This window comes from Stenella coeruleoalba (genome assembly GCF_951394435.1).
Source record: "Stenella coeruleoalba genome assembly, chromosome: 6".
Taxonomy (NCBI): domain Eukaryota; kingdom Metazoa; phylum Chordata; class Mammalia; order Artiodactyla; family Delphinidae; genus Stenella; species Stenella coeruleoalba.
In genome coordinates this window covers 61,149,019-61,166,596 of record NC_137151.1, presented here as the reverse complement: position 1 = coordinate 61,166,596, position 17,578 = coordinate 61,149,019, and the positions used below count along the sequence as shown (strand labels likewise).

Here is a 17,578-nt window from a genome sequence, read left to right as displayed (position 1 = left end):
CAAAACTTGCAGTCGGCTTTGAGAACCTCACTCTGTATCTCCATCAGTTATCAAGTTCTGCATATTCTTTTCTCTTACTCACTTTTCAAAGCAAATGTCGTTTCCTCCTTGAAGCCTGCCATGATCTCACCTCTGATGTGTAGTTTCTTCTAACTTGGTGCACCCCTGGTACTTGGCATTTAATCGCAGTGAGACTCAGCCCTTTACTGAATGTGATTTTTAATTTAAAAATGAGTATCTCTATTCCACTATGAAGCAGTGACCATATCTTACTCATTAGCATGTACTTATCACCTAACACACTGCCTGGCACATAGTGGGTTCTTTGCCTCATGATTTAGTGGAATGAATTGCTTTGATTATGGTGGAACCCTTTCTGAGACCAGAGATAACACTTTGTAATATTCAAAGCCTAAATTGAGAAAAGAAGAAAGAAAAATTGTAGATAATAAACTTGAAATTATGTAGTAACCATGGGCTTTGTTATTGTGTGCCTGCCAAAAAAGTGACTCAAGGTTAAACCAAAATCTTTTCCTTCACAAATGGCGACTCCCCTCCCAGTATTAGTAGATTTTTGTTGGTAGTTTTATTTTAAAAGACCATGATAAACCTAGTAGGATAAGAATAAAATGAATGCCCACAAATTAGATCTGCCTGTGACTTTTTTACTAAGTGAATTCCCCCCCAGCTGCCATTGTGAGCGAGCTGTGTAGGTTTTGAAATTCAAAGTAGGGAACCCTAGAGTTTGTAGTGTCTCTTTTTTTCTTTTGAGGAATATGAGATCACCGTGCATATAAAACACACCCAAATGAACTCTGCCCAGTAGCAGTCTAGATAATGAAATGGAAAGTTTGTATCTGAGTTGCCGAGAATCTCCCATTTTGCCCTGTTACTACGACAACCACTTTGTGATCTAGAAGTGACAGGGAGCTCCCCTCAAGCTGAACGCAGCATGTCATTCTCTGTGTCCTGGTTGAAGAGCACTGAGTAGGTGCTTGTTAAGGAATCGGTCCAAAGGGAGTTTATAATATAAAAACTCAGATTAGTTTTAATATTGCAATACTTTTTGTCATTTTTGTGTTTCTCTTACTCTTTATTTAGACATTATTGAAAATTTTCTCATTAACCAGAAATGGACCCTTCTCCAACCCTCGAAAATACTGGAATACAATTTTTAGTTATTGTAAGAAAAAAAGGCAAAATGGTTGTTAAACTTTTGAGAATGCTTTGAGCATGCTTATTTAAATGCTTTGAATTGAATGAAATGTGCTCAATTACACAGATCTGTGCTTTTAAAAAACATTAGCATTTGCAATTCATACGTTGTAGTTTAATGCCCCATTTATATTTAACAGTATTATTTAGGTTGATTGTTAAGGTAATATTTAACAGGAATAGTTAAGTGTGTAGCTTCAAGGACAGCTAAAAGGTCCATAATACAGAAATTTTAGCTGTTTAGGAGACGAAATACATAAATATATATTAAAATCCTTTTATTATGACTTGTAAAGTTTAACACCTTTGGACCAATTCTAACTTCAGGATTATTTTTTGTGCCTCATATAATATGTTTCAATCTACCCATTTATCACTTTTATGAGTAGCATAAGTAAATTTAGTGCATCTGCATATTTATACACTTTAAATAGACCAATGTAAACAGTTTCTTATCTGCCATATGTTGAAATGTTTCAGTAAAGTAAAGACATAACTGCCTAGTCAACAAAGAATGGCATTGAATTGCACTGTTTTGGAAAAAAAAGTTAAGTGAACTAGATGGCTGCTAATCTGGTTCTTTAAATATCATAAACAAAAGTATCAGAATGTGTTTCCAAGGACAAAGGCGGAGTTTTCTGGGCTTTGATTGGTTGCTGCCTTGTCCTGTCCCACAGCCATCCTTAATTGGCTTTGGTAGATTGGAATCACATAAGCAGAGTGACATTTATTACTTTCCTAGTTGTTTCTTTGCACTGAGCCCCGAGATTCCCAAGGAGTAACTGTAAAAGATTTCTTTCATTTCGTCCATGATCTACGGGAGGGGATCACTCTAAGAAGAGCAGGCATGAGTTTGAGTGCAAGAAGAGTCACTCTGCCTGCAATAACGCCCATAGTTCTACAGAAAAGGGTATGTGACTTCTGCCTTTTTTCTTTTCTTTTTCTTGCTGTTTTTTAATTTCCTGTTACTGTGTTTATTAATGTGTTGGAAACTTTCGTTACATATCCTGAGAGAGGCTATAATTCATTGAGGCTATAGGTGATTAAAGGATAGATTATTGAAATTAGACTATTAAAAAAAAAGCTGGGCCAGAACATCTCTGTAGTACGAAAAGCTCCATGTGAAAGTAGTTTGGTCTCGATTTCAGGGCATTGTGATAGAGACTGTATTGAAGATTTTTCTTTCTTTTTTTTTTTCCCCTTCTACTGTAACTTCAGGCCTCTTTGCCTTTAGTTCAATAGGCAATCTGCTAGCTATTATGTTTTATATTTGTTTACTAAGGAGCAGATTCTTTGTTTCACTATAATTCGTGATACATCCATCTTCATTGTTGAATGGACGATATAATTGTTTTACTGTTTAAAACATATGGCACCAGTTTCTTTTCCTCTGGTTTTCTACCCATTTCTGTTGAGTTTCTGCTTACTTGCTTAAGAAAAACTTTCCATTAAGTTCCCTTGTGAAAAGGCTTTCTGTTAATTATTAATGCAGTCAATCCTGTGTGTGAAATATTTTGTCTGTTAGTTTTTTGTAAAGTTTATTTCTGTGTCTTACTTGCCACATCGTATTTTATAAGGTAATAAATACACCATGTGATGTAGCATTTAAGTAAAGCTGAATATACTAAACTTCTCTTGTAAATATACCAAATAAGAACCGTGTATTGAAATCCTTAAAGAATCAAATCTGTTGTATAGCAAAGAAAAAGCACCAAAACACATTTTGACACTGTGCTTTCTGAATGGTTTTGGTGACACTAGAAACTGTAATGTTTATTTCCGTACCTGACTTTTAATGGTTAACTATTAGTGTATTTCATTAAGTCAAAGGTCATGGTTTAATTTATTTGAAAATGACAAATCTTACAATTAGGGTGTCTTTTAAAAGAAGTGTCTCTTTTCATTGTTTTTAAGTTTTAGGTTTTTAATTTTTTTTTTATCCAGTTGACTACTTATTCACCAGGGACATTTTACTTGGCAGTAAAACAGTATATGATAATTTTGCCAACATTTGATCTTATCTTTCTTGATGTCTTTCTTTCATCTTAAGCAAATTTAATTAAAAATATTTTGCATTGAGCTGGAGTCTTTATTTTGATGTAGACTTAGTAGTACATTAATAATGACCATATAGATTACCTGAGTCACTGGCAACGTGAAAAGGTATAATAGCGTATATCAAATCTATATCCTTGTGTTTGGATTCTTCTTTATCCAGTTAATACTTTATCCAGTTAATAATTCTTCTTTATCCAGTTAATTAATAATAATTTCTTTGGATTAACCAAGAAATTTTCATCATGTGGTTCTTTTGCACAACATATTGGTGTGGTGGAAAGCATGCCACCTGGGTTCTCCATTTCCTAGCTGTGTGATCTTGGGCAAGTCATTTAAACTCTCTGAGTCACTACTTTCTCACCTATAATATAATAGTGGAGAGATTTTCATTAAATGCTCTCTTCAGTCTTATTTGTGTCTATAATTCTGTGACTCAAATAATATATTTTGAATTTTCATAAGTATAATAAAATATTTAAACCATTTCTTATTAGAGTATAAAACATTAGAAGAAGATGCTATCATTTTCAAGGAATTGGAGCAGTTAGTCTAGGGGAAATTTGTATGAGTAAATTTGTATGAGTAAAACTTAGCTAGAAAATAACACCCAGCACTGGTTGGTAAGTAGCAAAACAGGATTACTCTGGAAAGCTGTGATTATAAGTGATGTTAGGTCTGAGCTGCCAATGGATACATCGTTGTGATTTCTCTTGGTTCTTTTATAATAAGCTTCTAGTCAGGTTTCTATTACAATAATTAACATAAGTCAAAATTCCCTAAGCCCAAGTCCATGTTATTGCTTTCCAGTTGGTACACATATTAAATGTTCATATAATTTAGCGCATCATTTGCTGAAAATACTTAATGCTATTTCTTTCTCCCAACAGTTTAATCCCCAGAGGACCCATTGTTGATAAGACTGTTCTGAAAATCTTAGTATCTCTTATTTTAGAAACTGGGTGTTTTTCTGACTAAAAAATATCCATCTGCTCTGGTCACACCATGCCTTTGTTTTCTAAGATAGGAAATTATTCCACACTTGTAATTAACTTGTTTTCTATATGCACCATAGTTTAAGATGATACAAATTAATACAAGCATTTCTCAGTATTTTGGGGCAGCTTCTCATTTTCCAAAGAACCTAGGTGCCTTTTCCACAGGTTTGGTATAGAGTTGGCTCATCCTGAACGAGTGGTTCTTGCAAAATAATTTGTCAACTGGAATCCTAATCATTTGAAAGGCTGAGGGTATTTCTGAAAATGCTTAATAGTTTTAGGGAGTAATTTTCTTATCAGCAAGCATATCTGATCTAAGTGGGCATAAGATCTCCTGAGATTGGTTGGGAACTTGAACTTTAAACACGGCTCTTAACATGGTATGGATCTTTTTCGTAGCACATTAAATATACTTTCATCTTTGAGGAACAGACTAGTTCAGTGGACTCTCTGTCAAGTAAATTGGAAATAAATTTTTGACTTTTTCTAATTCTATCAGGATCCGATTTCCTTGATTCCAGTTAATCAAGGTTCCAGTGAAGAAAGTTTCATCTTCTCTCTCAGAAATGATCGCATCCTCATCAAGTGTTCTGAATGAGCTCTTCACCTCATAGCATTTTTCTCAGATAACTAGGTTATGCCTTTTTTTTTTCAAATGAGAAGACTGAGTCTCTTGGATGTTGAGTGACTTATGCAAGATCACCCAGAAGGTCAATGGCAAAGCTAGAAATAGAATCTAGGTCTTGTGACTTCCACTGTGTTTCTCTTATTAGATATGTGTTACCTCCTGAAGTTAATATGTTAATGAAATTGCCTTATGGTGTGTATAACTGCCATTCAGCTTCTAGTCTGGAATTAGCTTAGGCAAATCTTTTCATCTTCCTCTGCACCTCCACCAACTCCCATATGCTCTAGTGTAGAAAACATTTTATTCAGACAGCAATTGTAAGCAACAAAGTGTGTGTGTGTGTGTGTGTGTGTGTGTGTGTGTGTGTGAGAGAGAGCGAGAGAGCGAGAGAGCGAGAGAGCGAGAGAGAGAGAGAGCGAGAGAGAGAGAGAGAGAGAGAGAGAGAGAGAGAGAGAGAGAGAGTATGAGAGAGAGAGAGAGATGGAAAGACAGTTTTACCCAGCGTTCATTACATCAAGAAACAATTTTAAGGTCCCAGAGAGTTAACAAAAACTCAAGCATTGTAAGGCTTATACTAAGTGCAATATAAAATTCACATTCTTTTTATATAAAGGTTGGAAGGTCTGAAGGCCAGATGCCCATATTCTGATTCTGTGGGTAGGAAGATTTCTACCTCTGTCAGATTAAAATTGTTCTGCAAATTGTTTCCAAGCATTTCTACATTCTTTAGCCATACTACAATTATGAGAGACATTCATAGGCACACAGAATTCTAACGTGTCTTCCAGCATCTCAGAGAAAAAAGGAATACTTTTTAGAATATATTTTTTATAAGATTCAAATCATTTGAAAATCCAAAATTCATGAGTATAATATGGAGCAATGCCATTTATCAAAAGATCCAATTCCCCATCTATACAAGAGAATAGTTTGTTATATTCATTTCCCTCCTCATACAATTAGAATTATTGCTGTGAATTTCTAAAAACAATTTTGTAAAGAATGAAAGAATATAGATCATCATCATATCACTATTTTGCCCAGAGCTTTTAAATACATACAAAATCAGTCCAAGCGAATGTAGCATTCACTGTGCTTTGCGGCCTTTGAAACCTTTGGGGGTTTCCTCAGCTTCATATGAAGCCTCCACTCCAGCACATCGTTTTTCTCCTTGTGCTCCAAACAGGGTTTGGTGCTTGTCCCACTGTACTTCTGCACGCAGTTTTGTGCTCCATGACCTGTAGACAACTCCAGGATCCTGTTACTGTCTGTGTCCCAGCTCAGGCTGTGATACCATCCTGAAACCTTCTAAGACTGTTTCTTATTACATCTGTCTTAATGGTGTCTTGACTCGAGTGTCCATGGATCCACCTTTATGACTCATTTCTCAATGCAGTAACTACTGCCATGTGACATCAATTTTGTTTTTACCTTTTATGATATTTAAGTCTTATTAGCTCTCCTTAGGTGTGTATCTTAAGCTTTCTAGCTTTTCATATTTGACTTTTAGTTTTTTCTATGGACCTTGTGTATGTTTTATATATCTTGTATTATTTGGTTTTCAAAATTTGTTTTTACATTTTTAAGGGAAAGACCCTTTAAATAAAGTGCTTTGTCAGTTACAGGCTGAATTTAATTTCATGTAACCGGAAAACTCAAATGACAGCATATTAAACAGGGGAGAGATTTATTTTTCTTTCACTTTACAAGAAGAATTGGTCCCAGGCTAATGTAGCCGTCCAGCAATGTCCTCAGGCAACCAAGCTCCTTCCTGCTTTCTATTGTATCTTCCTTAGTGTGGGTCCCTTTTCCTTTTATGGAAAGATAAATGCAGATCGCTAGCCATCCGGCTCACATTCCTGGCATACAAAATGGGAAGAACCAAGGGCATACAGGCTAGTTCTGCCAGTTATTAACGTGCCACTGGGGAATAACTGGGAGCTTCTGATCATATCTTACTGGCTAGGATTGTGTCACGTGGTCTGGATCCAAGGGAAGCCAGGAAATGTAGGCCTTGACCTGCACGCACTGCCCTTCTCACCAGAATTAGGAAATGGGGAGGATGGCTTTTGGTGGGGAACTAGCTGTCTCCACTGCCAGTGACTCCTGTGTATTAGGCATGCAGAAAATATTTGTCCCTTGGATTTTTATTATTGTCTTGCCAGGTATAGAATATAGTTATGCTTTTTGAACAAATGTATTCTATCGCTTGATTGGAGATAGTAGAAGGTGTAGTAAGTGGGGAGAGAGCAGATTTCCTGTGTAGGGGAGGGTAATGGAATGCATAGATGGTGACCTGAGTTTAGATGGCTGGCTTGCTTGGAAAGTGGTTGTGAAGTGGGAGTGAGTACTATTATTGCTGTTTACCTGGAGCTCTCATTCTCCCTAAACCTTGATCTTTCTTCTGCCCTTTTAATTTTTATACAGGGTAACATAGTTGCATATTCACCCAGGAAGGGTACCACATAGATGAATGGATTTTGTGTTTTCACAAAATGTTTCCTTTCCCTAAAAGTGAGTTTTTACGAAGTGTGCTGTAGTGGAGATTGTTTGTGTGTTTTAGCCAGGAAACCCTGAGTTTGAGCTCAGCTCTGTCACTGATCAGTGTTGTGACTTTAGGTGTCTTCTTTTAAACCTTTCAAAAATTCAGTTTCTCTGTTTTGCAGATAATGATGCTTCCTCACAGAACAGTTGTGAGGATTAAATAGGATAAATATTTAGAAGACTTGACACGTACTAGAAGCTCAACAAATGTGAATTTCTTTTTTTCCCCCTCATCTGGGGAATGGCGTGTGTTACTAGTTTCATAAATGGTTTAAAATCTCCCTATTACTGTGATTTAAATTTTTTTGGGGGGTGGGGGCTCTATCCTATTAAGTATTGATAGCTATTCAAAAGTTTTCTTGTAGCAAATGAATCAAACAAAAAGTAGTTGTCCTTGATACAATGCAGCCAGGGAACGAAAGACAGTATGCCTCTCAAATTCTTGTTCCCTCTGCTTACTTTCTGTATACAGACTCTAATTTGAATTAAAAAAAAATTAATCCAACTACTATATGCTGATAAATATTTTTTTAAAAAATTTGGGAATGTAGATTTAAATAGAATAAGATAGGTGGTTAGATTACTTCTTTCACTGTCCTAGGGAATATCAGGCAGGGACTTCTGGCTTACATATTTGCAAGAGGTACAGTTGTACCTAGTGTTAAGACATTGTTTCAGTAGACAGAGGTGACATTACTGGAATGTGAGCTATATGATGGTAGGGGCTGTGTCATCTTTGATCATCATTAGACTCAAGTGCCCAGCACAGGGAATGTACAAAGTTGGGATATAATTACTATTCATTGAATAAACACAATTTTTGAAAAAACAAAATTGGGCTTTTTTGATACCGACCTGTCATTGGCATTTCCATCTCTGCATTTGTGTCTCTGTGGCGTTCATTTCCTTTTTCCTGGATTGCATACCTTGTGGTAAGAAGCTGTGCACTCAGGGCCCACCTCAGCTGGTCCACCTTGCTTTTTCATGAGCTCTGTCTCCACCCCCTCCCTCCCTCCCAGCTCGTTCCTGTGAGTAGTTTTGAGCACTCCCTGCCCTCCACACCAGTAGAAATAAAAACAGCTATACTATGTTCAGCACTGATTACACTCTCTTTAATCCTCATAAGAACCCTACAAGATTGGTGGACAAACCCAGGCTGGGATGAGAAAAGTGAGCCCTGGAGAAGTTAAGTGTCTTACCCAAAGCACAGTGCTAATGAATGACAAGTCAGGACTGAGCCCAGGTGGGCCCCGCCCCGCACAGGGGCTGCCTGTCAGAATTGATGGGCACACATGTGATGCAGAGCTGCGCTCCATTGCGCGGCTGCAGTGCCCTTGCCTTTCACCTATAGTCTACTCATCAGACAAATCTCACGTTTTTTTTTTTTTTACCTGTCTGTCTGTTGCCCTCCTAGCTATTGTTTCCTCGTTGTACACTCCAGTCTTACCTCACCTCAAAGATATAGTGAGTAAACCATATGTCAGAGCTCCTTGGAGCTCAATAGGAATCTCTTGGGACTTACTAATTGTGCTTTAAAAAATTTATAATAATAGTCACTATTATGAATTGAGTGCTATCAGTTTGCCATCATTTTGCCCATTTTACAGGATGAGGAATCTGAGACTCCTCAATGATAAGCTCATGGTGTAGGATCTGATCCCAGAGCAGATTCCGGAGCGCACCATCGCCACAAGCACCTGGACTGAACCTCCATGAGAATGAGGGCCATGTCTCGTATTAGTTTGCAAACTACAGTGTCTGGTCCACGTTTGGCAATGAAGGCAGATTAAAAATAGCTGGGCTGATTAACAGTCTAAGACTCTTGCTTGGGGGGAGCAGTCTTAGGGCTGGCTCGCCTTGGCGGTACCCCAGCGCCCGAAGCCAAATCTAGAAAATAAGAATCTCTTTTGGCAGAAAAAAGAAGTAAGTCTTTTGGTTATTTCAGATATTTCGGGTATTAAGCCCTCTGAAAGATAAAGATTTTCTACCCCTGTATGATATTACAAATGCTTTCTCTTAAGACAGTTTCAAAAGAGCAATTAAAAAACCATTTTGGCTAAACAGCATTGTCCTATATGCTTGACAGCCTCCTAATTGAGCCTGCGTATTTGGGCGTATACATTCAGTTGTATTTGTGAAATACCAGGAATATTATTTTATAGTTTCAGAAGTCAAATGAGTTTGGGTGGTTCTATCAGGATTTGAAGAAGATTTTGACATCACCATTCTAAATGCCAAGGAGGATCTCCAGCTTGAGTTGCAGGAAAGGGGACTTTATATTATATACCACCTGAAGTGACTACATATATGCCACTCCAACCCATCCCCAACCCTTCTTATTAAAGATGTAGACATAATTTATCTTAAAAATTCAAATAGTTAAGAATGTTTAAAAATATATTTAATTTTTTTAGAAGCTTGCAACTATTTTAAGCAGTACCTCTATGTATGTTAAAGTTGTAGTTTTCAAAGCATTGTTTTCTTTCTCTATTTGCACCAAGAAATAAAGACTCCCTCTGCTGGCTGTTTCTATATATGCAATTTTTCTGGCAAGTTGTGCTAAAAAAAGTGAAACACAAAGAATAACCTTTTTTGACATTCAGAAAGCTGGGTGCTTTGGGACATACGTGCAACTTTATATTTGGGTTTTTAGTTATCTAATGCTTTAATGCAAGATGTTGTGTCGAAGCAGCAGCTTAAAGCTGCATGAAAATTAGGTAAGCAGAGTGGAAAGAACAGGATGAGGTAGGAGCCCAGAGATTGGGGTTCCCAGGCTGGTTCTGCCAGGGACCAGCTGGAGATCCGCCGGCAAGTCAGGTCCTCTTCAGTCTCAGCTTCTTCACTTGTAGAATGAGAAGGTTTCAGGAGATGTTTTCTAAGAGTCCTAACCTTTAGGATTTTATGATTCTAACAGTATTGATTCCATTTCTTTTACAGGAATATACATGTTTTACACTGATGCACATGCTTTGCACTGATATAAAATAAATATTTAGAAACGTGAGGGAAAGGTAAAATGACAAAAATGGATATAAATCAGTTATTCCTAGTGCTGTCACAGTATGGGAATGTTAGATCTAGAAAGTGATAGTTTGCATGGTAAGTTCATAAAATAATACCCCCCAGATGTACCAGAAAGACTGAATATAGCATATTTCATTGATTCTACGGCACCTTAAATTACAAGAAGCATCATTATCTTATATGCTTCCAATTAAATTATGACATACCATTGATGGTAAGTTACATCTAAGTTATAGAGAAGTTAAATGTGAGAAGGTGTGCTTTTAAAAATCAGTGAAACAAGGTAGTTCCTAAAAGTGCTTCAGTTGATGCCAGACAGCTCAAGAATTAACAATAAAAAGTCTGATGTGTCCTGGACTCTGATAAATATTCTCTTTCCTCTCCTCGTGTTTTCCCCTCTCTTCTAAACACTTCTCCCTTCACCCCTCCCCAACTTGTCCTTCTGTCTCACTGTGTGAAACAGTTATTAACTTTTTCACTTAGGCATGTCTTATGGTTATTCTGGGAACAAACGACTGCTGAAAAACTGAAATGAGATACTGGAATAACATTGTGTCCAACATAAGCATGACCAGTGGTTTTCTGCTTTGAATATGAATAAGCATTAGCACTTGTGAAGGGTTTTTTAAACTTCAAAGGTGAATTAGTCAGCACTGGCATCTTCACAGGAATTACATGAGTTTTAAAAACACTGAGGCTTCAGAGAACGCTCCTTTGATGAAGTCACTGGAAATGTTAGAGTGGGATTTGTGATCTGACCCTCTTTATTATTCGTATTGGATTTAGGTCCTAAAATAACATGAATATATACATATGTATATGTGTGCGTCCATGGTTTGGGATATTTTTAGGCTTAGTTTTTAATGTTTGCTTTCTTTTATAATGAAGTTAGAGCTGTTTCTTTTGCCTTTTTTTTTTTTTTTTTTACCATGTAAGAGCACACTGAAAGGGCTTCTGATTTCTTGCTTTATAAAATTGAACACCCGCTTGAGTTAGGGTCTTTCTTGCTATCCTCTAGGGAGAAAGAAAGCCCAAGGAAGGCGCAGGCTGCCTGGCTCTTGGCCTGAGACGGAGAGCAGAGAGGGTCAAGAACAGAGTAGAGCACAGGGGCTTGAAGGAGAGACTTTCTGGGCCCCCCTTTGCCTGCAGACCGGCTTTCTTCTCTTGGTTGGAAGCCTAGACGTGGCATGATTTGGCAGTGTCATTGATCTAGACAGTCAGGTGGGACAGTGCTAAATCCCCTGCCGTGCCAGGTTTGGGGCATTTCCAGTAGCAAGGCCACACTGGGCCTCGTGGGCCTGATGCTGGATGGGAAGTGAATTCATACAGCATAGAGCTTCACCTTTGCATTTTGAATTCATACAGAACTTGCAGAAGATCTGTATGGATCCCCAGCCACACAGGTCCTTTAACTCTGAATTAGTTAATCTCTTTATCCCCGCATGCCCTCTAATGTTACTGCTGAAATGTAATGACCTACAAATGTGTACAAGTCCAGAGTTTTTACAGAGGTGGTGTGGGGATGATTCATTCTTGTGACCTTGAGGATTGTGGAAAGAGCCTGGATCCGTGGTCATTTGATGGAACTTGCCTCACCAGACCCTGAGCTATCCTCCTCTGGTTTCAAATGTGAGAAAAAAAAACCCAAACCTTTAATTTGATTAAGAAGCCATTGTTGGGTAGATTTTTCTATTACTTAGAGCCGAATTTGTTCCTAAATGATTAGCTCACCATGTAGTTACTTATCATTATTTTCTTATCACTTTGTAATCTTATTCTGGTAAAACTGTCTTTTTAAAATTGAATTCTTTACTTCCAACCATTGAAAAAAGCTACTTTATCATTTGTGTATCTTAAAAAGGATCCCCTCTTGAGGTGGCCTCCTTGCTAGTTTGCACCGATAGAAACCAGTGTCTAGCAGTGCTGGGCAAAGACGCTTCTCCACAGACCTTCCAGCACCTGTGCACCTGTGCTTCCTCACCTCTTCCTCATAACTCAGTCCCTCTGATCTCAGGACAGTGGTCTGTGTGCTGTTCCATGTGTATTTTTTGCCTCTTCAGTCCTTGGTATCTTTGCTCATGATACTTGTTCCACACAGATGTTCTTTTTTTTTTTTTTTAATTCTCAGAGTTCCAGACTTAAAATGGGCCAGAGAAGTCACCTTATCTACCTTTGTTCAGTCCGCAGATTTCTTGAAAACTTGCCTATGTTTTCTCTTTGGTCCCATGTGTGTCCTTTCTTCCCTAGAGGTTTTTAAACTCTGTGAGGTTTCCAAGCTACTGTTTTGGAATCCCTAATATTGTCTCCTATAAGGCCATTCATGACGGTGTCAGTCGTCCCTAAAGGGATATTTACACTGTGCCAGGCCCCATGCTGACTGCTGGGGACACAATGGGAAGCACATATTGACATTATTCCTGGTGTCATGCAGCATGCTGAGTAGTAGAAGCTTATGGATAATAATTATGTAGTTGCACATATGCATACGTGAAACAAAGGGCCTGGACCTAAACTGGGAGTAGCGTTGAAAACTTCCCCACAGAATGAATGGTTTATCTGAAGGATGAGAAACAGGAGGTGGGTGGACAGTATTCTAGGCAGCAGTAGTAGATGCAAAGGCCCTGTGTCAGGAAGGAGCATAGCTATTTCAAGAAACTGAGAAAATATATGGTCAGAGTTAGAGAATAAGGAAAGGATTATAGGGAATAAAGTTGAAAGGGGCCACATGGATGTGAAATGGACCTGTTTATGTCAATCAATTCCTGTAATTCTGATATTGGTGACAATATCTATTTTGAGTTAATGAACATGTACTGCTCATGCTCAAATATGTAGTTGAATATCTCTTTCAATGGAGATAATTTGATTCCCTATGACCTGATTTCTCTAAACTATGTACTGTTTTGCTCTTAATAAATATTTGACAGCTAGCAAAATAATGAAGGATAGCAATATGGAAGCGACAGCTTTTCTTGAGCTGTTGGGATCTTTGGGAACAGTCTTTGTTTTTAAATATAACATTTTGTTAGAGGTTTCGAATAAGTAATAATGAATGTATTATTTGCCGTTTCCCTTCAGGGGAACATATTGAGTTGCTTAATTCAAAACATCTAAGACTGTCTCCTCTTATCTTAGGATACTACATTCCTTATTTAGAAGAACATAAAAATCCAGGGCTGCTCTGACCTCTATATAAAAATATTTCACTGATTTAGGTACATTGCCTATCTGTTAAAAATAATGGAGAAAAAAATCTGAAACATTAAAAGATAGCTTTATAATCTTACTGTACTTGGATGATAAAATTTTAAAGAGTGGGAGAAATAAGCTTTACTTTGGGACCTAGTTGAAATCAAATTTCTATGGGCCTTGTTTCTTATTTTCTATTAATTATATATAAACAATATATATAATTAAGAGATATAATAAATGAATTTATTTTTCTGTTGAAAAGTTATATACTTTTCATTGTGGTAAGATCTTGGTATTTAAATAATGGTGTTTAAATTATTTTAAATTAAATATTAATTAATAAGAATTAATATTTAATTAAATATTAAATGTGGTATTTAAATGTAGTTAATCTAAAAATCAAATTTAAATTCTCCCCAAATAGAAACTTTGACACCCAAGATAACCATGCCCAACCGTCTTTTTCCTTCCCTTTTGCTCTTTCTTCTTTTTCTAAAAAAAAGTCTCTCACTTCATCCTGTGGATTCTTGCTCATATAGTTATGTTTAATCTGTGCTCGTTTTTTACCTGCTGAATAATTATCCCATTTTGCCTCCTTTCTTCTCTGAAGAAACAAAGGATAAGTGATTAAGTAGCTAGTTACTTACCAATGGGTCCAATGCCCCTTTCTGCTCTGTGGCATTGCCAAATGACCAGATGAGAACCCTGAGGTTTTTTTACACATATTCTAGGATGAATCCAGTTTGGAAAGGAATGAGGCATCCCATTCCATCACTTTCTTGGGTCTGCAGGAAGGAGGAGAAAGGCTGACCGCTTAGCCTCTGCCCAGTGCTTTCCTGAAGCTTTCCACATAATCTGTTCTGAGAATCAGAATTTCCGGGGATTATAGCAGATGAATACTATGTGTGCTTTGGGGAGAAAGCAATACATATTGAATTGATTTTCAAATTCAAGCTCTGTGTTTTCAGAAATGGCCTTTGTCTTATATTTTAAATAGTTCATCTCTTTTAGTCCCTTGGCTTTAGGGGCCTCAAACTTCTTTTCTGAAAAGTTAACCATTTCTTGCTCTGTGTATTTCAACATTGTTGTGTCTACTGCTTTCAAAATGAGTTATGTTAATTTTTTAATCTCTTGCCTCCACTTACTTTTCATGGAGGGCAGCCTAGGGGACTTGAGGTATAAAGTATATAAACTGCCTTGATAAGGATGTCAGCCAAAACAGAGATCTGCTCCACCCACATTCCAGCATATTCTCTGCAGGGGCTACTGTGTCTTTATATTACATTTTCATTGCTAGATGCCATATGCTCCTGGCACAGTTTTTGAAGCTGTAAACCACTCTGAAGGCCAAGGTTGCTCAGATTGTCAGGATTACAGTGACACTGAGGGCTTCCTCAACACAGCCTGTGTGTACACTGTTGGCTGTCCTTGGGAGCTCTCTCTGTTCCTGCTGGTGGGATGTTATAGACAGATCTTATCAATGTATGTTTTTCTTGCTAATCAAGTGTGTCTGCTCATTGATGAGACAAAGAAAGTTCCTGTTCTTCTTTAGGGTCCAGGCAGGATTTCTTCCTGCTGGCATGCAATTGCAAATGATCTCGTGGATCAATTGTTATGAATTCTTCTTACCCTATTTTTTACTTTATATAGCAAGGTGGGGATTTGGACCACTGAACTGGGAATGTATAATATCCCTTTATTAAATAGCAAGATTATATGGCCTTCAGATGTCTTTTTACCTTTCGGTATGTAGAGGAAACAGGATACCACTATTTTACTCCAATGATTCTTAAGAGCAGCCCTGCCATTTGGTTTTTACATGATCACAAAAGTTTGTACCTGGGCTTCCCTGGTGGCGCGGTGGTTGAGAGTCCGCCTGCCGATGCAGGGGACACGGGTTCGTGCCCCGGTCTGGGAAGATCCCACATGCCGCGGAGCGGCTGGGCCCGTGAGCCATGGCCGCTGAGCCTGCGCATCCGGAGCCTGTGCTCCACAACGGGAGAGACCACAACAGTGAGAGGCCTGCGTACCGCAAAAAAAAAAAAAAAAAAAAAAAAAAAAGTTTGTACCTTAGTTTTAATCCCTACTAGTCTTATATCAATATCTTTACTTATGACTTGACTTTTTTTCTTAAACAGGAGGGTTTAGTATACTAATATTTTTGGCATATTCAACTCTACTAGAGAGTTAAGGCTTAGATTATCTTTCCCTTTTTCATATATTTCAAGGAGAAATAAATAGAAATAAAAATGAGATTTTTTTAACAAAGGCTCCCCATCAGTAGTATAAGGAATTTTTCATAAGTACTGAATAAATCTGAGAGATGACAGGGACTTACTGCTGTGGAAGATCAACCAAAATAAATTTTTATCGTTCGTAGATGAATGTGTATTTTGGACAAATGTCAGCATTAAATGGGATTATTTTTTTAAGAAGAAGAGTTTGAAATGGAGCTCAAACAAAAGTATTGTGTTTTCCTAACAGGTGTTATTAATTTAAAAAATGAGTACATGCACTTATTCCAGAAATTTAAGTTAGCCTAGTCCTTCTAAATTTATGTGTCTCCGTTCTTGGCAACTTATTTCTTTCCAATTTGCAGCAAAGTCAACTGAAGAGATTAATGGCATTTCTAATTGGTTAGGTATCTTTTTCATTTTCCCCAACTTTACCTCTTACTCTATTCTTGCCCTCTTCTTGAATTTGGCTTAGACTTCAGAATGTCTCCAGATTTTCATTTGTTAATTCCTCTGATATAAAAACTAGAGCATGAAAAATAAGAGGCATGCTTCTGTTACCCCAGGGGATGGGCATTTATTGTAAGAAAGCATGGGGTAGTCGGGAAGTCTCAGGAACCTGTCCCGTGGCCACCAGGTCATTCCCAACCCCCTGTTTCCTGGCGTGGAATGAGCAGTGGCCTCTGAGGGCACTGAAATGGCCGCTCATCATTGCTCCACATGAAGGAGCAGCCCCAGGGTCGGATCTTCTTTTCCTCTCAGGACTGGTTGTCTTCATGTTGTTTTTGGCAGGAGCACCCACCAGTGTTTGACCCACTCAGTGTTAACCACAGCCGCCTGGTGGACGGCATTTCTTAGCATCTCAGCAATTGTCTGGCACTGAGATTTGTCTGAAGGCACAAACATAAAAACAATAGCCTACCCAGATGCAATCATGGGAAACACTGAGATTCCAAAGAGATCTTGGGATCTTCATGAACCACATGTGTTAACCGAAAAATGAAGGAATTGAAGTGAGAGCTCAGACGCTTGCACCTGATTTTGGCAGTGTATTTTCATAGCCTTTTTCATATGACTTCACAGCTGCCTCAATGACTTCAAAACTCAGAACTGCCTGCTAATGGCAATATTAAGCCAGTTCTTACCTAGGATTATTTATAAGAAAAACTGTATATCTGTTGCTCTTTGAGAAGAATTTTAATTTCCTGAGGATTAAAATTTAATCAATCATATACTTCGTGACAGAAAAGATTTTTAAATTAAAATTTACAAATATGTATTGAGTACCTGTTATGTGCAAAACATTTTGGTAGGCTTTGCAGGGGTACAAAGTTCATTTGTTCCAAAGATCTTTATTAAGCCATACATTGGCTTGGACTAGGTCCCTGGGATATCATGTCAAATGGTGAGTAAATGTAGATTTTCCTTAAAGGAGCTTGCTAGTGCAGTTGAGGAGAAAGATATTCAAGTAGAAAATTACAAAGTAAGAGCTCTAAGAGGGGCACATTATAAAGCCATGGGCAGTCAGGGGAGACTTTCTGGAGGAAGTGCTGTGGGAACTGGGGCCAAATGGTAAGTAGGAATTTGCCAAATAAAGCATATTGTTGGTGGCTGGGGCAAAGATTTCAGGTAGAGGATACCTCATGAGCAAATAGAAAGAAGAGGTTGCAAATGTTTATCATATCTGG

General features: G+C 37.8%; 1 protein-coding gene across 9 annotated transcripts in view; it reads left to right on the top strand.

Annotated features, from left to right (window-relative positions):
• Positions 1 to 17,578, top strand: part of GRB14 (growth factor receptor bound protein 14) — a 125,741-nt gene that overhangs the window by 54,568 nt on the left and 53,595 nt on the right. Inside the window, exon 1 of one of the 9 annotated variants that reach the window (XM_079923646.1) lies at positions 1,870 to 2,125. The exons of 7 other annotated variants lie outside the window; for them this stretch is intronic. In XM_079923646.1, coding sequence (XP_079779772.1) covers positions 2,063 to 2,125 — 63 coding nt within the window. In that variant the 5' untranslated portion in view covers positions 1,870 to 2,062. Of the gene's footprint in view, positions 1 to 1,869; positions 2,126 to 17,578 lie in introns of those variants that run through there. One more of the 9 variants, XM_079923648.1, reaches the window with a different exon arrangement.